This window comes from Coregonus clupeaformis, chromosome 28 (genome assembly GCF_020615455.1).
Source record: "Coregonus clupeaformis isolate EN_2021a chromosome 28, ASM2061545v1, whole genome shotgun sequence".
In the NCBI taxonomy this organism is placed as follows: domain Eukaryota; kingdom Metazoa; phylum Chordata; class Actinopteri; order Salmoniformes; family Salmonidae; genus Coregonus; species Coregonus clupeaformis.
In genome coordinates, this window is record NC_059219.1 from 22,742,553 (window position 1) to 22,764,561 (window position 22,009).

Sequence of the window (22,009 nt, forward strand, 5' to 3'; positions counted from 1 at the left end):
AATGTGCACGGTGGGGGTACCGTCTGAACTTTCCACTGTGGTCGCACCAACGGAAACACCTAGACACCTACCCGGACACACACGCGACCACCCCGTAAGAACCCTCTGCGGCCATGAGAAATTGGGGTTGTGAAGGGCTAACCACGGGATACCTAAGACTACAGGGTAAGCAGAAGACTCAATAATCATAAAGGTGATCTGCTCAACATGCGTCTCCTGCGTAATCATGGTGATTGGTACCGTAACTTCCTTAACCAACCCGGACCCTAATGGTCGACTATCAAGTGCTCTGATGGGGAGTGGAATGGTTAGGGGAACCAATGAAATGCCTTGACGGCGTGCAAATGCATTGTCCATAAAATTCCCAGCTGTGCCTGAATCGACTAGCGCCTTACAATGGGAACCTACCAAGTGATCGGGAAAAAATATAGATAAAGTACAGTGCGCCGCAAAGGACTCTGAACACGTTTGGGTGTTCGTTACCTGGGGTGATGCGTGAGTACTCTGCCTACCGCCTCCAGACCCAAAAGTACGTTGACTGCGACGTGAGGTGGATTGTCCCTTCGTGCCACCAGAGTGGCACTGTCACTGTCTTCCTGCGCTCTCTCGACCGGCGGCTCCCCACAGCTCCATCTGCTCTGGGTCAGAGTCGTCCGGAGTGGGAACGGGCAGACCCCTACTAGAACGTCCTCTGGCTGCTAGCAGATTGTCCAGCCGGATGTCCATGTCCACCAGTTGGGAGAACGATAGCATGGCATCCCAGAAGGCTAGCTCCCGTCGGACGTCCTCCCTTAGGTGGCATCGGAAATGGTCGATCAGGGCCCACTCGTTCCACCCGGACCCCGCTGTCAGTGTCCGGAACTCCAGCGCGTAGTCCTGAGCGGTCCTCGTCCCCTGCCTCAGATGAACCAGTCGTTCGCCGCCTCTCGACCCTCAGGCGGGTGATCAAAAACGGCCAGAAAGAGGCGAGCAAACTCCCGTAGTCCTCCAACGCGGTACCTCCCTCGTTAGACACTGTGTTGGCCCACTCCAGGGCTCTCCCACAAAGGCAGGAAACGAGGACGGATACCATCTCCCGCTCTCGGGGCGCCGGCCTGATGCTGGCGAAATACAACTCCAGTTGGAGTAGGAATCCCTTACATCGCGCTGCCATCCCATAAAACGCAGGTGGCCGGGATATCTGGATCCCTCCGGGGCTGGGGTGTAGGTGGCTGGATCCGGTTGACCAGCTGGTCTCGATAGATCGGATCCTCTCCTCTCCAGGCGTTGTACCACCTGAAGAACCCAATCCATCACTTCCCCCAAGCTGGCCAACATCGAGGAATGCTCCTGGACCCTTGCCACAACTCCAGGCATGCAGTCTTCTCCTGCTGACTCCATATCAGATCAGGTGAATGATTCTGTGACGAGGTGTGAATGAAGGAGTCAGGTGCAGGAGGTAAAATACCGAAGTCCAGAGTTTATTCCGTTTACATAAATCAAATGCCCAAAGCGTCAAACAAAACTATTACAAGGGAAAACATCCACCTTGGCATAAACACAGTGAACAGTAGCTCAACCGAGCTACACGCTCTCACAACAAACAATCACTCACAAAGACAAGGGGAACAGAGGGAACACTTATACACATACTAATTAGGGGAATGAGCACCAGGTGTGTGTGATTGACAAGACATGACAAGTGGAGTGATGAGAATGGGATCGGTAGTAGCTAGTACTCCGGTGACGATGAACGCCGAAACCTGCCCGAACCGGGGGGGCAGCCTCGGCGGAAGTCGTGACAGTTTCTGTGTGTGTGTGTGTTTGTGTGTGTGTGTGTTTGTGTGTGTGCGCAATAGATATATTATAGAGTCTTGTTTCAGTGTTTACAACAACATTTAGGCAGTTACATCAGGGTAAATAATATATATATGTAAATATATTACATAGTACATATAGGGTATAGGATATTATACATATAGAATTATGACTTATAAAGAACCCATACTGACGCTTGTGTTTGCAGTGTGTTAAGGAAGTGTGTGTCCTCATCGTAAAGAAATTCAGCAGATTTAAGACTGTAGGCCCCCACTGGTAGTCAGTATGGGAAGTTTCAGTATAGTGCTTAGAGAGTAGGCAATAGAATTGCTAGAAGATAGATTGATAAGGAGTATTATTTAAGGCAATAACATTTATTTGTTTGTTACTGGATCATAATAGCAAAATCAATAGGAATGTGCATTTGCGTATAATTTTTTTCAACTCCTGCCAGTTTTTAAAATCAGAAAATGGCTCTTAACATGCAGTTGTATTTCTTTTAGGTTTCCCTTTTTTTTTTTTTTTATCAATTCCTTTTATTGTCATCTAACATTCAGGAAAAGAGCATAGCTATCGAACAATGTTTTGGACAAATCTCTTTTGCCATTTGTACCTCTTTATGTTTTGAACAAGGGTCAATTCTGTTACTGTGAAACTACAACTCACTGCAACTGACTCACTCAAGCACTTGACCTTTGACCTTGTTATGATGAAATGAAATGTTATCATCCCACCACCACCTGGGGTTATTACCATAAAGCAACAAGAAGCAGGGGGCACTTCAATTTTGGCACTTAAAGTAAGAACAGAAAGTACAGTACATTTCTACAATGTAGATAGGCTGTTTGTTCCCATTTCTCTCTCTATCTCCCCTCCCTTAACCTCACACTCTTCTTTCCTTCCTTCCTTCTCTCTTTCTTTTATTCTCTCTCTCTCTCACACACACACACACACACACACACACACACTCTACATTGGGGTATATCTTGGGATAGAGGGTTTCGACCGAGACCGTGAATGTGCTGTTGCTGTTCTCTGCTGTACAATGTGTTAAAATGCTTAGAGAATCAGGTCTGCTGTATGCTGCGTTGCCACACACACAGAATCCAAGTGCCTCACAAATCGTTTATGTACCATGCACATACAGTACGTAAAAGAAAAGCCACCAGGTGATGGGATCGAGCTGTGATATTGTAATCCAAAATAACAAAACCCGAAGAGTAGGTCAGCTGTCCACCAAAGAGAGAAAACCTAAAATGGCAACCAATAGAACTTCGTCAAGCATTGTTGAAAACAGATTACGGTTCTGTTAACTCACAATTTCTGCTGAGAAAAAGTGTTTATAACCTTATCATTTTGGTTGTTTAAAATTGACACTTTAGCATGTAGATAATGATCTGGACAGTTTAGACAGAATGCTGTTCTAAGATAAAATAACAAAGGACATCTCAAAAAGAGGATGTCTCAATATTTTTGAAAGTATTTATATTTATGAGAAAATTACGAGAGAGAGAAAAGACTACAAATTTGATTTTGAAAAAATATTGCTTCTTTGTTGACTTCTTTGTCAAATAATTACTGGAGAGGTGTCTGGCTAGGTTAAAATTATACTCCATTGTTGTGTCAGGCACATTTTGTTGGACTTTTGGAATCTCTGGCGTGGAGTGAGATTTCATTGGCCAGTGAGGTAGGGAAGGAGATTTAGAAATGCTCGGACCAGATACCCCATTGTATGAAGAGAAGTGCCTTGCGTCTCAACTTTTGTAAGAACATGTTGATGTAAATGTTCATTTACCTCAAATGTTTACAAAACTGTTACTGAATAAACTTTTTGTACCATATCTAACTTGTTGCCTGGGGGTTTTGTTTGGTGAAATAAAATAAATACTTTGGCTTCCCACAATGCAGAAAGAGATAGCAGTTATACTTTTTGAGGACATGGGGGATGGGAAGGGAGGGTGAGAGGAAAGGAAGGGGTGGGGGAGAGAGGAGAAGGGAGTGAGAGGTTGGGAAGACACACAGGCACACGGGTTTCACACTGTGATGAGGAACGTCCATCAAAATTTCATTTAGTTTCCTTTATAACATGCAACTATAGCTAACCTATCTGACAAGCTGTAACCAACACCAATGGGGAACAGTTGGGTGTGATAGTGAAATTCAAGATATCTCAGTCAATTTCAGTACCTAGCCCTTACTGGTTCAGTATTCATAGAGATAAAAATACACTTTGAGGAGGGGCCTGAGGGAAGTCAAGAAATGGATCTGAATCTTGGAGAATTGGGGACATCTGGAGTCAATTTGGTGGATTGAAAAAAAGATGGTGGGAAAAGTCTAGGAGAGGAGGATCTTAATCCTTGGAAGAGTACAGACAGCATATTCCATCCTTAGCTCTCCCTCTCTTTCTTCCCATCTCCCTCTACATACAACTCTCCTACTCTCCTCTCTCTCACTCCCCCAAACCCCACCCTGTACTGTGCTCTCCCGCTACATACCTCCCCTCCCCCCACATCTCCCACTCCCTCAGATCTCTCGCTCTCTCCCCCAAACCCCACCCTGTCCTGTGCTCTCTCCCTCTACTTACCCCCCCCGTTGTTTTATCATGGCCACACTAGTTCATATCATGTGATTGGCAGAGGATTGCCTGGTTAATCGCTGGCTATAGTTCCCCACTCGCCGCTGGCCTCCCCTGCAGGCCTAGCCCACTGACCCTGCTGAGAGCAGCACTTCCTTTATGCTCCTGAAAGCACAGGGGATTGAGCCCTAACAAAAAAAACTAATCGGGGTGAAAACTTTTTTCTCTCTCTCTCACCATACACACACACACCCTCTCTTTCTATCACCCGGGCGCAAGCCTGGCTGTGTGTGTGTGTGTGTGTGTGTGTGTGTGTGTGTGTGTGTGTGTGTGTGTGTTCATGTGACACACACACTCTCACACACACACACACATCAGTCAGGTGTAGGTTAGCTGCCATACTTTTCACTGTGACCCTTTCCAGGGATCGGGGAACACTATTGTTGCTATGCAAACATTAGCACACAGATGAGAAATTGGGTGTATCAGGGATCTGTCTCACAACATTGGTAAGGAGACACCAGATGCTGGGAAACTAGCCAATCACAGAGCTAGATGCCTATAAATAATTTTGCCACTGAGCTTGTCCAGGTAGAAATTGACCTTTGGCACAGATCTAGGACCAGCTTACCATCACCTTAATAACCATTCAGGGGGAACACAAAACTGACTTAAGATCAATGTCTAGGTGCATCTTAGTACATCCTGCTCTGAGGGAGTCACCCCCCACAGCTCACTATGGAGATGAGGGAGGAGCATTCTAATAATGACTGGGCGCCCTTCCTACCTACTGAATGAGTGGTTGAATGGCTTGCGATGTCAAACTATGGTGTTCCTGGGTCAGACAAGAGGAGAAAAGAACAACAGGCCCAACCTTACTTGACAGAAGGGATACATTAATCTGCAATAAGGATAGTCCCATGTAGCTCAGTTGGTAGAGCATGGCGTTTGCATCGCCAGGGTTGTGGGTTCGATTCTCACGGGGGGCCAGTATGAAAATGTATGCACTCACTAACTGTAAGTCGCTCTGGATAAGAGCATCTGCTAAATGACTAAAATGTAAATGTCAAATGGATAGTATACCAGCTGTCATAAACAGTAATGACAGCTTATAACCAGTTTATGTGGGCTCTGGTCCACTATGTGGGGAATAGGGTTTTTATTTTACAGCTAACTGTCTTTTCTACACGTTATACAATACATAGGGAATAGGGTGTATTTTACTGTCGGGCATCTGTGTCTGTCTGGTTTCCAGTGACCCTGGCGTCTTTTATGTCATCACAATGGGCAAAAATGTGGCTACCGGACCATTTAGTTGTGTGGAGGTCCGTGAATGCCATCGTTGTCACATGACCAGTCCCAGACATCTCCTACAAAGAGACCATCCATCCCTTTTATCACCCCATGAACCCCTTCACTCCACTTTACCCCCATAGGATGTGTGTGTGTGTGTGTGGGCAGAAACTTTGGACCATAGACAGAGTGACTGAGTATGAGCTCTGCCCCAGGCCTAAATGTAATGAATTATTATATAAGCCATAAACATAGTGAGCCTACCAGTACCACTGCCAAGTGGAGTAATACTCCTACTGGCATAGTGTTCCCGCCTTGGGAAGGGAACCAACATGCTGCTGTTACGAATATCGATCATTTAGATAGTAAAGTGTCAGCGGCAGCACACTGAATCTTCCCATGACATTGACCTTGAACATGTCTGAACATGTTGAACAAAGTGCGACATCAACATCAGCATCAGCATGCCACTGTGCCATGCAAAGACTTCCCGACATCCCTGATCTGGTAAAAGTCTTTGTACACCACCTAGTGGCCCAGGGAAAAAACACAGCCACGTTGAATGGCTCACGTCAACTGTGCGCTGCGCGCGCAGTCATCGCCATTTTGAAGTACAGCCGCACTTCTCTGGCTGATGATTGAAAGGAGGCACGGTTTCTTCGTTTCTGAAATATTTATGCGAATTCAAAGCTATAATTTCAGCTAAAGTTACTGGATACATAAACGATACTTATTGTGAGGGATTTAATTCGCTCTAAGTATGGCTCACCGAAATCTAAAACAGGTCAACATTCAAAACAACGCACCGTCGCCGAAACCTAGCAGCAGCAGCAGCACACAAAGCGCAACATGGACTCTCCAGCCATGGAGCGAAGGCCGAATGCTGCGGAAGGGAAAATCCCACCACCAAAGCCGTCGACGGCTACCAGCCCTCCCGCAGAGGGGGAGGGCGTAGCCGGAGAGTCGCTGGAGATGACGCTGGATATAAAGAGTTTCAGGAGACCCGGGGAGAAAACCTTCACGCAGCGATGTCGGTTGTTCATCGGTAACCTCCCGACAGACCTCACGGAGGATGATTTCAAAAAGCTGTTTTCCAAGTATGGCGAGGCTAACGAGGTGTTTATCAACCGAGACCGAGGATTTGGCTTCATTCGACTGGTAAGACTTGAGTTTTAGAGTAATCAGTAATATCGAACTCCGTGGTAAAGGAAATTCATTTTGAATGCTGGAATTTAGTCCGCTATAATATCAATAGCCTCTGTTTCCCTCTAGTTAGTTAGGTATTATTTATTACTCAGGCGGATGGGTCTGCCTTACCAGTTGTTACGCCTACACTCCCACCCGAAACCATTGATTTCTTGATGCATTGGGTCCCTTTGAAACATGTTTGAATAGATTTTGGGGAAACACTATAGGTGACAATGCTCATTAATCAATTGAGTGCTTAAAAAACGTTTGAAAGTTTTCTATCAATATCACATAACCTGTGACCTTGTCTTTTAGGAAACCAGGACGCTGGCGGAGATCGCCAAGGCAGAGCTGGACGGCACAGTGCTGGGGAACCGACCTATCCGGATCCGCTTCGCCACGCACGGCTCTGCCCTCACGGTGCGGAACCTTTCCCCTGTGGTCTCCAACGAGCTCCTTGAGCAGGCCTTCTCCGAGTTCGGCCCTGTGGAGAGGGCTATCGTTGTGGTGGACGACCGCGGAAGGCCTACAGGGAAGGGCATCGTGGAGTTTGCCAACAAACCTTCTGCTCGTAAAGCCCTGGACCGCTGTTCTGACGGGGCGCTGCTGCTCACCACGTAAGACAACCAACCGCTGCATTTACTCAGAGTTACCTGTTTTTACCAAATGACCCAAACGTGCCAAATCAATTACAAGCTGTGTGAGTGGTAACTCCCATCTCACGTGTTGTCTCCAGGTCTCCACGGCCGGCCATAGTGGAACCCACAGAGCAGCTGGATGAAGAGGATGGACTCCCAGAGAAGTTGCTGGTGAAATCTGTACCCTACCACAAGTATGTTATACACATGATCTCATATTGGGAGTATTACTCTCTATACCAGCGTCTTGACAACAGGAGATCTATATCATAACCAGTATGTATGTGTTGATTTATTCCCTTGCCCGTCGGTGTGTGTGCACTGTTCCACTTTCCCCATTGTCCACTTGCAGGCCTTAGTCTAGCCACTAACCCCTCTCCTCCCTGTCTCTCCAGGGAGAGGGAGCACCCCCCACGGTTTGCCCAGCCGGGGACGTTTGAGTTTGAGTACTCGTCCCGCTGGAAGGCCCTGGACGAGATGGAGAAGCAGCAGAGAGACCAGGTGGAGCGCAACATCAGAGAGGCCAAGGAGAAGCTGGAGCAAGAGATGGAGGCAGCCAAGCACGAGCACCAGCTCATGATGATGAGACAAGGTACACACGCACACTGAGGAAGACACTCACTTCTCAAGGACAACATTAACATGTAACCTTTTCTGTCATGTGCATATTCAGCATTAGCAGACATACCCATAGGCCTACTTCAAGTGGTGTCAGAAACTGTCACGTGTGAATACAAAAAAAACATGAATACCAAGCCAACCCCTTTCTCTCAGACCTTATGTAATACTAAACAACCCATATTTCTCTCTGTAGTCTTCTCTTTCTCAGACCTGATGTAGTACCAAACAACCCATATTTCTCTCTGTCTTCTCTTTCTCAGACCTGATGTAATACCAAACAACCCATATTTCTCTCCGTCTTGTCTTTCTCAGACCTGATGTAATACCAAACAACCCATATTTCTCTCTGTCTTGTCTTTCTCAGACCTGATGTAATACCAAACAACCCATATTTCTTTCCGTCTTGTCTTTCTCAGACCTGATGTAATACCAAACAACCCATATTTCTCTCCGTCTTGTCTTTCTCAGACCTGATGTAATACCAAACAACCCATATTTCTTTCCGTCTTGTCTTTCTCAGACCTGATGTAATACCAAACAACCCATATTTCTCTCCGTCTTGTCTTTCTCAGACCTGATGTAATACCAAACAACCCATATTTCTCTCTGTCTTGTCTTTCTCAGACCTGATGAGGCGTCAAGAGGAGCTGAGACGTCTGGAGGAGCTACGCAACCAGGAGCTGCAGAAACGCAAGAATATAGAGATGAGGTACGTGTGTCTGTGTACCTCCCACTCTATTCTCTACTCCAGTCATGAGGAGAGTCAGAAGTGTGAGTGTGTGTGTTAAACCTTCTCTCCGGTTCGTAGACATGAGGAGAGGCGTAGGCAGGAGGAGGAGATGATGCAGCGCCATCGAGAGCAGGACGAGATGAGGCGCCAACCAGACGGCTTCAAGCCAAACTATGTGGACAGCGTGAGTTCACTGGACAGACACACAAACATGCACAAACAAATAAACACACAAAAGCCAGACCGGTTCAAGCCTAACTTCATGAACAGTGTGAATACACTGGGATAACAAACACACAGCCAACGTAGACCTTCACATAATTAGTCAGTGTCACTGTTGCCTTCTCATTTCTAGATTTTTGAATACAGAAACTCACTTTTTTTATTTTTTTTTATTCAGAGAAGCAGTGTTCACACTTGCATTCACATGATTCTGCTGAGGGTCTGCATTTATATGGTGATTTTGAGAACAGTCTCTGATATGATAGGGATTTTTAGGGTCCATCAATCATATTGCTTGTTGGGTGCTGAGAAAATATGTTCTGGCCTCTTGTGCCAAACAGTCCTACCACTCTACGTGCACACTGATAATGATCAAGCATACTAGGGATGGGCACGGTTAATCGAATATCAGGATATCTGAACAAATGTTCATATTCAATTACTTGAGTGTTCTTTTAATATTTTTCAGGCCTATTTTAACAGTGAAAAAGCTTTGTCTATATTATGTCGTCCTTGTGACATTTTTACCTACAAGGAAATAGTAGGACATTTGAAATTCTTAATTTAATTAAACGACAAACTTTTGAATGTAGTTTTTATAGTGGTGCGTTGAGCTACTGCTGTGCATTTATCCCTCCAGGCTGCCCTGACTCAGTATGCCATTTCCCACACTTCAAATAGCAATTACAGGCACTCACCTAACAGAGTTTCTACAATACCTGACACAGATCAATGCAAAACACTCATCGGAAACCCTTTTTGTAACAGAATCAGTTCTATCACGGCGACAATCAGACTTCTCTTTCGCTGTTGTTGTTAGACAAACTACCGGAAACGCAGCATGTCCGCTGTTTACCTCTGCTATTTGCATTTTTCGACAATAAAAATGTGATATTATTCGAATAGTAAAATAATTTCAAGTACCCACTCCCAAAGCATACACGAATGCTCAAGTTTTCTTTTCAAATAGTGTCCCATATCACCATAGGAGCATATCTTCTCTAGGTAACTACAGATTACCATAGTGTACCATAGTCCTGTGTGTGAAAGTCTAATGAAAATGGATTATGGGATAGTCTACTACCTATTTAGTGCTATTCCTTATGCAAGTAGCATCTCACAATACCAACATGGCTCTAGGTTTGGTTTTGGTATCTTCCAAGACAAAAACCTAATCTGAAATTGACCTCAAGCCACTTCATTCTCCTTCTGACGGGACTGATAGGTGTAAGCAGTGCAGTGATTGCTCAACCTAGCCCTCCAATGGGCTTAGGGTAGCAGCTGATGACCACTATCTTGTTTACACCCATCTGGTTTCTTCAAATCTGCTAAAACCAAAAGAGAAAGGCCTAGGGGTTTTCATATTGGTTCATTGTTGTTTTACTGTGGTGTTCAGGGTGTCTTTCTCTCCAAACAGATGTCCAGCAGTAGCAACCCTTCTAAGCAGTGTATCCACAATACTAGCCTCACAGCTAGCGACATGAAACACCATGTACAGTGGGGGAAAAAAGTATTTAGTCAGCCACCAATTGTGGAAGTTCTCCCACTTAAAAAGATGAGAGAGGCCTGTAATTTTCATCATAGGTACATGTCAACTATGACAGACAAATTGAGAAAAACAAATCCAGAAAATCACATTTGTAGGATTTTTAATGAATTTATTTGCAAATTATGATGGAAAATAAGTATTTGGTCACCTACAAACAAGCAAGATTTCTGGCTCTCACAGACCTGTAACTTCTTCTTTAAGAGGCTCCTCTGTCCTCCACTCGTTACCTGTATTAATGGCACCTGTTTGAACTTGTTATCAGTATAAAAGACACCTGTCCACAGCCTCAAACAGTCACACTCCAAACTCCACTATGGCCAAGACCAAAGAGCTGTCAAAGGACACCAGAAACAAAATTGTAGACCTGCACCAGGCTGGGAAGACTGAATCTGCAATAGGTAAGCAGCTTGGTTTGAAGAAATCAACTGTGGGAGCAATTATTAGGAAATGGAAGACATACAAGACCACACAGGGGGACCTAGTGAATGACCTGCAGAGAGCTGGGACCAAAGTAACAAAGCCTACCATCAGTAACACACTACGCCGCCAGGGACTCAAATCCTGCAGTGCCAGATGTGTCCCCCTGCTTAAGCCAGTACATGTCCAGGCCCGTCTGAAGTTCGCTAGAGTGCATTTGGATGATCCAGAAGAGGATTGGGAGAATGTCATATGGTCAGATGAAACCAAAATAGAACTTTTTGGTAAAAACTCAACTCGTCGTGTTTGGAGGACAAAGAATGCTGAGTTGCATCCAAAGAACACCATACCTAATGTGAAGCATGGGGGTGGAAACATCATGCTTTGGGGCTGTTTTTCTGCAAAGGAACCAGGACGACTGATCCGTGTAAAGGAAAGAATGAATGGGGCCATGTATCGTGAGATTTTGAGTGAAAACCTCCTTCCATCAGCAAGGGCATTGAAGATGAAACGTGGCTGGGTCTTTCAGCATGACAATGATCCCAAACACACCGCCCGGGCAACGAAGGAGTGGCTTCGTAAGAAGCATTTCAAGGTCCTGGAGTGGCCTAGCCAGTCTCCAGATCTCAACCCCATAGAAAATCTTTGGAGGGAGTTGAAAGTCCGTGTTGCCCAGCGACAGCCCCAAAACATCACTGCTCTAGAGGAGATCTGCATGGAGGAATGGGCCAAAATACCAGCAACAGTGTGTGAAAACCTTGTGAAGACTTACAGAAAGCGTTTGACCTGTGTAATTGCCAACAAAGGGTATATAACAAAGTATTGAGAAACTTTTGTTATTGACCAAATACTTAGTTTCCACCATAATTTGCAAATAAATTCATTAAAAATCCTTTAAAAAAAAATCTCATTTTGTCTGTCATAGATGACGTGTACCTATGATGAAAATTACAGGCCTCTCATATTTTTAAGTGGGAGAACTTGCACAATAGGTGGCTGACTAAATACTTTTTTCCCCCACTGTAGCTGTCCCACATTATATGTATATCATCAGTTCAGATGTCTGTTGTTGTATTTACCTGGGGTTTTGACACCTATTTTACTAAAGTAGTATGGGAGAGGGACGCCAGCAAGAACAAAATAATGCTTTATCTCTGCTGAGTTATCTGAAGTAGTCTACATCCTATAACCGACAGCTTGGCTATTTTGTGGGATTGTTAAGAGGGGAGAGGCTAATGATTGACAGACCTTTTCACCACAATGCTCACTGGTGGTGCTTGTTGAGAGTGTTCCAGAGGAGAGTAACTTAACTTCCAGAGAGTCCCCAGAATAAAGGTTTTCCATGAAGTGATAGGGAAACTTGAAAGTCACAGAATCTGTGGAAATTATAATGGCATGTCTAGAATTGGCAAAGGATGTGTCCTTTGGGATCTTCACTTTATCTAAGCACTTGACAAAAACACACAGGCAAAGAGTTAAGGAATCTGTCATCAGCTTTTTTAGATGGATTTTAATGTCTTTCATTTCAGGCCTAAGTCTTGGTCCCAATTTTCAGTACTTCAATAGTCTCCAGTCAACGTATTGATCATTGCAACTCTGTGACCATGGGTTGGGAAACATACTGACATTCTCAGGAAACATGCATTTATCTACCTAGTCCTTAGTGCACTTGTATTACTGCATGCCTGTGGATGTGATGTGTCTTATGATGTTGCTGCATAATAACTTTTCTTCTCTGTTTCTATTGTGTGTTGAGAGGCCATAGAGAAAGAGGACCGGCTGGAAATATCGTACAAAGCTCCCTCTGCTGTTACAGCCACCCTTACACTACTCTTAGCATTAACTCCTGCTCCTATACAACAGTTACAACTCATACAGCTTAACCCAAAACAACACGCTCAAGGATTAACATAGACCTACTGTCATTACCTTTACACAGGAAAGAGTCTTGGGGTGATGTTAGATTGGCGTCAATCTTAGAACATGCTCTCAAGCCTCACTCACACACATATTTACGAGCCACGCCTATACCTAACACACACTTTTTGTCTCCCTCCATCTCATTTTACATTTACAATTGAGTAATTTAGCATACGCTCTCATCCAGAGCGACTTAGTTAGTGCATTCATCGTAAGATACCTAGGTGAGACAACCACACATCACAGTCGTAGTAAATACATTTTTCCTCAAGTTAAGTAGTGATCAGCAAAGTCAGTGCTATTAGGAAAAGACTAGTGCAAGTTTTTTTTCCTGATGCTCCATCCCCTAACTTACTGCGCTATCGAGGAATGACAAACCAAAAGGGATGGTTGAATAAAACTCCATAAGACAAAGCTGAAATGCGACTTAGAAGTCAGATGTGTGGCAAAAAAATAAGTTTTCTATCAATTAGACACCGCTTTGTATTCCATGTGTCCTGTCATCCTTGTTTAAAGTAATCCGTACTGTTCAGAGCAGAGCGCTCTTGTAAAACATAGAGGATTACAGTACAGTATGTGTAGGTCTACTATTATTAGTGGTACTTGCGAAAGCTAAAGAACCCACTTTAAATATTGTTTAAAAAATTAAAATTAGTTATTATTATTTAGCACGCTACTCCTCTTACAGTTTAAGCTAGAAATGCCATTCAAACTTTAAAATGTGTAGACTGGTCTGGATTAAGATGCTTGCATACTGCTTTTTTTAAATAGCATTTATACTTTTTAAGCTATTAAACTTTTGAGTCCTTCTTAAAAACCCTCATCCACTTTAATGGGATTTCTTCAACATTCTGAAGGTCCCATTGTTTAAAGAAATCCCAGTCTTCCAACATTCTATTCACAGTAAACAATGTGACTTTTGACACATCGGCTACTTTGACCACTTTCCCAAAAAGTTACACAAAAACTTGGATGGTATGAAAGCTTACTCTACTTCTCTGCTTTTCAAATCAAAAACCAGAACAGAAATATATTCTACCAATCAAACGATACAGCTGTTTTAGTAACCACATCAACGACATTCATTAAGATAACCTCCCACTGTTGAATTATCTGTCATAGAAATTTCAGAAATGTTAAACTATAGCACTGAGGGAGCACGTTCTAAGAATTGGACAATTGGTAAACAATGTGACTTTTTACACATCAGCTACTTTGACCACTTTCCCAACAAGTTAGACAAAACCTAGAGGATATGAAAAATTGGTCTTCTCTGCTATTCAAATCGGAACTGAATTATCTTCTACCAATCAAACGATACAGCTGTTTTAGTAACCGCATCAACTACTATCTCTTCACTTTTACAAACTTTTGACCACTTTCCCAACAACTTACATAACTGTATTACATTTTAGTCAGCTTTTCAAATCTGAAATCAGAACAGAAATATCTTCTACCAATCAAATTATAACGCTTACTCTAGCTAACCCATGGCTTACCTATCTAAAACAGGCACTTACTACTGCAATGTAGACTACTGCTACTAGTACTTCTGGGCTACTTACTACTACCTAGTCTCCCCCTGAAGGCTACTGTCCACTATTTATAAATCAGTCACCCCCTCTACTACACCAGACTCAAATTTCCAACACTAACAAACTTCTAAACTTGTACCACTAGGTGCACCATCATATTCCTCTCCCCAGATTATAGCTTAAAACTTTTCTAATTCCTTATGAGTAAAAGTGTAGTAGTCTGAGTAGTAGTCTGAGTGTATTTGTAATGAAATATGTGATCTAACTCCCCCACACTCCAAAGTAATAAGGTTTTTATAGTTGTCTATCAAAGTAATCAGACCAGATGTTTTAATATTTAACTTTGGCTATAATTATTCGCTTCCCTTAAGTAAAACGTTTTACATTTCTTCAACTACCACAAAAATCCGTTTAAAGAGGTAAAGCAAGTCCCACGGTTTTTGTTAATGGAAAATTACCTTCTAGTTGCTTTTAAGTGTTATTTTATTTTTGTAGTAGCGCATACTACTTTAGGGAGCATTGATCCATAAACATTTGTGCGGAAATTGTTCCAGGCAAAATACCTATATCATAATCTGATCAATACACTAGATTTAATTCAAAAATATACTGTACATTTTTTGTTTCTCGTTTAACAGTTCATTATTTTTCCTTATTTAAAGTTCCTTGCATTTAATTAACTCGACATTATAGACAACAAACTTTTGTAATACTGTTGTGTGTCATGTTAATTAACATGACATTTTAATGTCTCATACTGCACTTACCTCTGTACTCAACAGAGAGAGAGTGTGTGTGAGAGAGAGAGTGTGTGTGTGTGTGTGTGAGAGAGAGAGTGTGTGTGTGTGTGTGTGAGAGAGAGTGTGTGTGTGTGTGTGTGTGAGAGAGAGTGTGTGTGTGTGAGAGAGAGAGTGTGTGTGTGTGAGAGAGAGTGTGTGTGTGAGAGAGAGTGTGTGTGTGTGAGAGAGAGAGAGAGGGAGTGTGTGTGTGAGAGAGAGAGTGTGTGTGTGTGAGAGAGAGAGAGAAATAATTTGTTGCCGTGTGTGTTTGTCTGTGATGAGAATTTGTGTGTGTGTGTACTAACAAACTAGATGATGTGCTTGTCGTGAGTGTTGTGTGCAAGCACGTGTGATAAGTGTTTGATCTTCAATGTGGAACATTTGCATTATATTCCAGGTAAGTATATTTCGGTGGAGATGAAGTAACTATAACTAGAACACAGATTCACCCACTACAGATGAGTGAATGCAACCGGTGAAGGATTTCGTTTTTAGTGTCCATCCCTCATTAACTATTTAAATGTAACTCATGATTTGAAATAGTGTATTAATATGGAATATATGATATATTTACTATTTACCCATGTTTAATTTGTGTTAGCTGGCTAGTTTTAAATTCACAGGAAACTCTCAGATCTTGCAACATCTTTAGACATTAAATTGAGGTTGTTGGACTAGGTGTATTCTGTGGTGCTGCAATGTTTAGAATGTTGCTAGTAGAAATGTAATGTGTAGAGCTGACACTGTTCCCTATTACAAGTTAGAGAATGTCTGTTCTAAACAATCCTTTTCTATCTGTAACACTTCTGACTTTGACAATATAACGTAGCATACAGGACTATACTGTGTGTATCATATTTGTATGATTGAGTGAGACAGTTGAGAGGATGTTGAGTGTACTTACTTATTTTTGTGTGTGAGCGCCGGGGGGGCTGTTGAGTGATAATGATGTGTACTTACAGATATGTGTGTATAAGAGAAAGCGGGGGCAGGTTTATGGCATGTCCTTTATGATAAGATATTTTATGTGAATGAGTGTGTGTGGGAGAGAGGGGAGGTCAATGTGTTGATAATGTGTGTGCTTAGTACAGCTTCATTTGGGGGTTTGTGTAGTCTACATATATTTTTGTGTACTAATGTTTAGGTCGTCTGAACATCAATGTGTGGAGGGGATTTATCTACTTTTCAATCTTTTCTTTCATATTTATCAGTAACCCTTATTTCTCTATTAGGCTTAAATTACCTCAACACGGCCACTTCAGTGTTTAATCAACTTTGGACTAAATCCATGTTATATTTTGGCTTGTCCCCAATTAAGTTATATGCTCATCACATACAGACCAATATTGACCTTTTTAAATGGACCTTGAGAATCCATACTGGACAAATAAGTAATTAATTAAGCAAACCTAGGAACTCAGATGATCATTCCATATTTGTTCCTCTTTCACTAAATTCTTACATATCCAATAGAGTATCATTCCACACATAGCTTTTGTAACGCCTCCTTCAGGACTTTTTCTATCACAGTTGTGAGAACATTATTAACCGTATTCCCTGGCTGTTACTTGTATATCTGTGTGAGTGTTGTGCTGTGTGAGGAATCATCCCACACATGTCCTAATGGTCCTAGTAGTTATTGTCCACAAGGTTTACGGGTGCACCACTCTTCTTCACTTCCAGAGAGAACAGGAAATGAGAATGGGTGAACTGGGCCCTCGTGGAGCCATTAATATGGGAGGTAGGGTCATAATGATGACTCAGCACTGACTGGTCCATAAACAACCATGAACTTTCACCTTCGCCCCTACCCCTTTTGGTGTCTACGGATCTAAAGGAACTGGGAAGGTGTTGGCCATATGGCAAGGGTTGCGAAATTCTGGTAACTTTCTCAAAATTCCTAGGGACTGGGATTCCTGGAAAACCTGGGAATTTGGGGAAAGTTACAGGAATTTTGCCGCTCTAGCCATAAGGCAGAAGTTCCCCCTAAGGCCATTGGAAGGCTAGGTGGGGCCACCGCCATATTGTGTACACCTGGCTAGTTCCTTCAGGTCTGCAGACATTACAGGGCTAGGAGCAGGGCTAGGGATATATTGTGAGGCTCTGAACGGGATGGGCTGTGTGAGGCTCATGGTGGCTCCTTCACCACTTCATGAATGTAACCCGGGGCTGCACATCACCTACAAACTGTGTACTGAAGTACTGATACTACGGGGGAAAATATGCTCATGTGGCGTAGTCAGAGAACATACTAATTATGTTTTTGTGTTTGTCACTGATTAGATATGTGTGAGTGTGTTTTTGGAGATTATGAGACTGAAATAATTGTGCAGGGGTTAAAGTTATCCATCACTTGAAGGATTTCGATCATATCTTTTTTTTAAAATAGATTTGAGATTGATTTAAGTTTTAGTCATGGGATTTTTGTTTTAACCCCTGATTCTGTGTGGAGAAACTGAGTACATCAAATCGTAGTAAGTCATGTCTACTTTTTTTTTTGCGTGAATTTTACATGATGACTTCACTACTTATGATCTTTTCGTTATCAGGTCATTTGATATTTAGTAAACTGGTTGAAGGAAACCATTGTTAACTTTAGTCCTTAACATTTTATGATAATTGTATGTAACTTCACTTTTGCACTTTCTACAGACCTACTTATTTATCATGCCACACATGTGGAAAGTTACCTGATTGTAACAATAGATGAGGCCCAAACAGAACCAACATTTGTAGCTTTGAGGGTTTTTAGCAAACATTTTATTGTATCAGCAATAGCCATCAATCCCAACACTTGGTAAACGTTCTTATCTACAAGCTTAGAATAAACCTATCCCTTTGTTTTAATTGTGTGTGTGTGTGCCTACTACTTACATCTGTAATGGTGTGCATTGTTCAATGGGATGGTGGATTATTTAGTTGATTTTGGGGGGGACTTTTTGCAGTATCATTTCTGTACATATATCTCTTCATTTCCAGCAGTCTTTGTGGGTGGGGTCAATTCATAACTAATACAGCTCTGTCTCATGCCGTACTTAGAAAGCATAATTAACTCTTTACTCGTGTTTCTATCTGTAGTTGATGGGAAACATTTTTTTATCGATTTTGAATTACATGTTGACCTACTGATGCTTTTATGGTGTTCTCAAATACCTGTATTGTATGGCCATGAATGGGGTTTGGGATTTGGGTCTGGGGTTGAGTATCTGGCAATGGTGATGTGCAGTCACGGTTTTTAACCTAGAAGCAGAACTGGGCGATGGCGTTCTTTCGCCTAAAATCGGAAATTCAACCAGACGATCTGAGGGCCTCTCACAGCTTGTCCCAAATTGCTATTTTGCTGTAAGGGAACTCTTACTCTATTGACTGAATGGTATGATACACTGCTCCTGTTCCCAATTACCTGTGATTAGTCAATGTTGTAGGCATCTATCTATCTGCTAACGTTGGTTTTTGGTTGTTCAGCTTGTATATAAATACAACTTGACCAATTTTAAGGCGTAGCCTAATGATTATAGGTGCTGTAGACCGATTAACCTGCAATATGAAATCATCAACAAATTATGCAAGTTTTTTTTAAACAATGTTTTTTATATAATATATATATATAGTAAAGAAAAATATAAACGCAACAATTTCAAAGATATTACTGAGTTACAGTTCATAAAAGGAAACCCTCCCCATATAACATGGGAGCAACACTTAACATGTTGCGTATATATTTTTTTCAGTTTATATATAGATATCTCACCACAGAATTGTTTACCCCCAAGGCTCAATATCTGGACTTCTTTTTTCCTATCACAAACTAGGAAGATGACAAATTTGACACCTACATAATTGGCACTGTTTGTGTGACCAACAACCAACGTTAGCTAGCTCTGTCAGCCCTGAGAGATTTTTACAACCACTCTACAACAACAAACAGTGCACACAGGGTGTGATGGGTGGGGTTTACTTCCAGTGTGACCAAACGATGCTACGTTGTTTTGCGTGTAGATGGGTTTAACCCTGCCTCTGTTGCCGGGGCCAGTGTTAACCAGGGACCCCCTCAAATGATGGGCATAGGCATGAGCGGAAGGGCCGGAGCCATGGGCCCCGAGGGAACTCCAAACATGGGCGCACCAAACATGATGCCAGACAATGGAGCCATGGTAATGTATGCGCCTAGATGGGCGCTTACTCTCTTTCAACCTCTTTCAATTTCTCTCACTCTCTCAATCTCGCTCTCCTTAACCTTCTCAATCCTTGGTACTGAATAGAAACTGCAGTGTATTGTTTTCGCATCAGTTTTCAGGTTTTAACCAGCGGTGAGAGGAGATGCCAGAGGCTATTTAGATGCTGCTTATGGATATTACATTCCAAGTTGTTTTGCCAGTGACCTTGATTTTAATAGATATCTTGTCCAGCTGGTCTTTTCTGGCATCTTTTCCCTTACCATTGCAGTATCTTTAATCATAATGTCATAGTATCTCGTGGTGGTGATTTGCAAATTGAGGTTAAAATAATTAAATGTACTCCCCTGACTTCACTGTTCACATCAGGAGGTTAGTGCGGGCTAGGAAAGGGATTCTCATAGCTTATATCAGCTCTGCACCCATAACTAATGGACTGATTCCTCTCTCCCACTTCTGACTCTGCCTGGAACTCCTCTGGTTGCCTACTTTGACGTTCGGAATGCCTTCATTGCCTCGCCAAAACGAACATTATTATTGAATATCCCATCCAATTCTTCTGCATCTGGACTGCTCATAATATCTCCACCAACCCTTTCACTTTATATTGTAGCTGCGCAACGATAGGTTCCCCCAGGGGGCTCCTAATCAGATGGGTTCTTCCCCCATGGGGGGCCGTCCAGGGGTGGAGTCCCCTCAACAGCAACCGGCAGTGGGGGCAGGGCTTATGGGGGCAGGGCCTGGGCCTGCAGTGGGGGGGCCAGCAAGCTTCGGGAGGGGAATCCCCGTTGTGGGAAACTATGACGGGCCTAACAACAAACGTCGTAGATACTGATTGTGTTATGTTTCAAAAATTTAAACGGTGTACCCCAAGGCTCAATATTTGGATCTCTTGCTTTTCCTTTCTCATTATGTAAAATAACTGATTTTATTTTCTCGTCAAATGTTTGTTTTTGTTCTTTTAATTTGGGCTGATTATTTCCCTCAGCTTCTTCATGTGTCCCGAATGTTGACTGAGAAAAAAATACCTTTTTATAGCACGAGCCAGGACCTATGTTGATGTAAAAACACAAATCTTCAATGATGGCCGCCAAAGGCCAATATCAACTGCGATGTATCTTGATGTAGTCAGGTCTGTAGATGGTTTTAGGCCAATATTAACTGTGATGTATCTTGATGTAGGCAGGTCTGTAGATGGCTTATAAACTTCTGTATGATTATGTAATTTCTTGCTTTTTGCTATTAGTGTCCTATCCTGTGATTTGTTTTCAGTAGTTTGTAGTAACAAAAGGGGAAGACCTGCATTGCCTCTGCAATGTTAGCTTACTTTAGGTTCCTCCCATCCATGGAATGTATTTCAGGTACATTGCATCCTGTAGTAGTTGTTTGGCTAACTGCAATAAAACTGTGAAATGCCATTTGTGAATACTAAGTTGATTGAAGTAAAAAAAAAAAACTTTTGTAGCCTCTCTCTCTCTCTTTCTCTCTCTTGCCTTTTAGATATTTTGGGATTTTCTCACCCTCATCCTTAAAGTATTGTGAACTCAATTAATCTCTTAATTTTTCAGAACAGAGAGACAAAAACCTGTCAGTGTAAAACATACACAGCATTACAATTCAGTATATGCAGGCCTATTATTTTTGAATGTAAGATTATTTTCTGTATTTTATTTCAGTATCGCATACTCTACTTTAGGAGTTAGTGGTGTCACGATACCTGTATGGTGACACTAGGAAGTAAAGGAAACCGAACACAAAGCGGACTTACGTAGTCACCCAGAGTCACATTTGTTTATTTGCAAGCTGTAGCACACAATATTTTACAAAGATATGTTTTAAAGGACCATAGAGTTGAGTCTGCTTTGTTTTCTTCTTTGCCAAGGAAAATCTGGTATTCTAGTATCGCGATACTGGTATCAGAACAACACTATTAGAAGTATTGATCCTCAACAAGGCAAAATACGTATATATCGGATATTCTGATCAATACACTAGAGTTTAGTGTGAACCGATAGGCTACTGTACATTTTGTCATTTAACAGTTCTCATTCTTTTTCCTTTTATATGTAAAGGTTCTTGCATTTAATTAACTCATTTAATTAACTCAACATTATAGATCAACTTTTGTAATACTGTCATGTGTTCTGTTAATTAACATGACATTTTAATATCCCAACTCGTGCACTTACCTCTGTACTCAAGCGAGCTAGAGTGTGGAATGAGAATTTGTGTTGCTATGTGTGTTTGTCTGTGATAAGAATTTGTGTTGCCGTGTGTGTAGTAACATAGTAGAATCATGTGCTTGTCTTGAGTGAGTGTGTGCAAGTATATGTGATGAAAGTGTTTGGTCTTCAATGTGTAACATTTGCATTATATTCCAGGTAAGTATATTCAGGGGGAGCTGTAACTACAATACATGACCAAAAGTATGTGGACACCTGCTCTTCGAACATCTTATTCCAAAATAATGGGCATTAATATGGAGTTGGTCCCCCCTTTGCTGCTATAACAGCCTCCACTTTTCTGGGAAGGCTTTCCACTAGATGTTGGAACATTGCTGCGGGGACTTG

At 42.3% G+C, this 22,009-nt stretch overlaps 1 protein-coding gene across 1 annotated transcript; it reads left to right on the plus strand.

Moving 5' to 3' along the window:
• The first annotated feature begins 6,270 nt into the window (after positions 1-6,270).
• Positions 6,271-20,857, plus strand: pspc1 (paraspeckle component 1). The gene is made up of 9 exons (XM_041853111.2): positions 6,271-6,823; positions 7,169-7,470; positions 7,590-7,685; positions 7,887-8,083; positions 8,737-8,821; positions 8,921-9,026; positions 16,948-17,005; positions 19,264-19,418; positions 20,053-20,857. The coding sequence occupies exons 1-9, from the start codon at positions 6,515-6,517 to the stop codon at positions 20,272-20,274; spliced, it is 1,530 nt and encodes a 509-aa protein (XP_041709045.2). The 5' UTR covers positions 6,271-6,514; the 3' UTR covers positions 20,275-20,857.
• The last annotated feature ends 1,152 nt before the right edge of the window (positions 20,858-22,009 follow it).

What these genes read in the sequence shown, in the direction of transcription:
- pspc1 (XM_041853111.2), top strand. Translation starts at nt 6,515, where the DNA reads ATGGACTCTCCAGCCATGGAGCGAAGGCCGAATGCTGCGGAAGGGAAA. An exon ending in GGGGCGCTGCTGCTCACCAC is followed by an intron (nt 7,471 to 7,589) that starts GTAAGACAACCA and finishes TGTTGTCTCCAG; the next exon opens with GTCTCCACGGCCGGCCATAG. An exon ending in GCTCATGATGATGAGACAAG is followed by an intron (nt 8,084 to 8,736) that starts GTACACACGCAC and finishes TGTCTTTCTCAG; the next exon opens with ACCTGATGAGGCGTCAAGAG.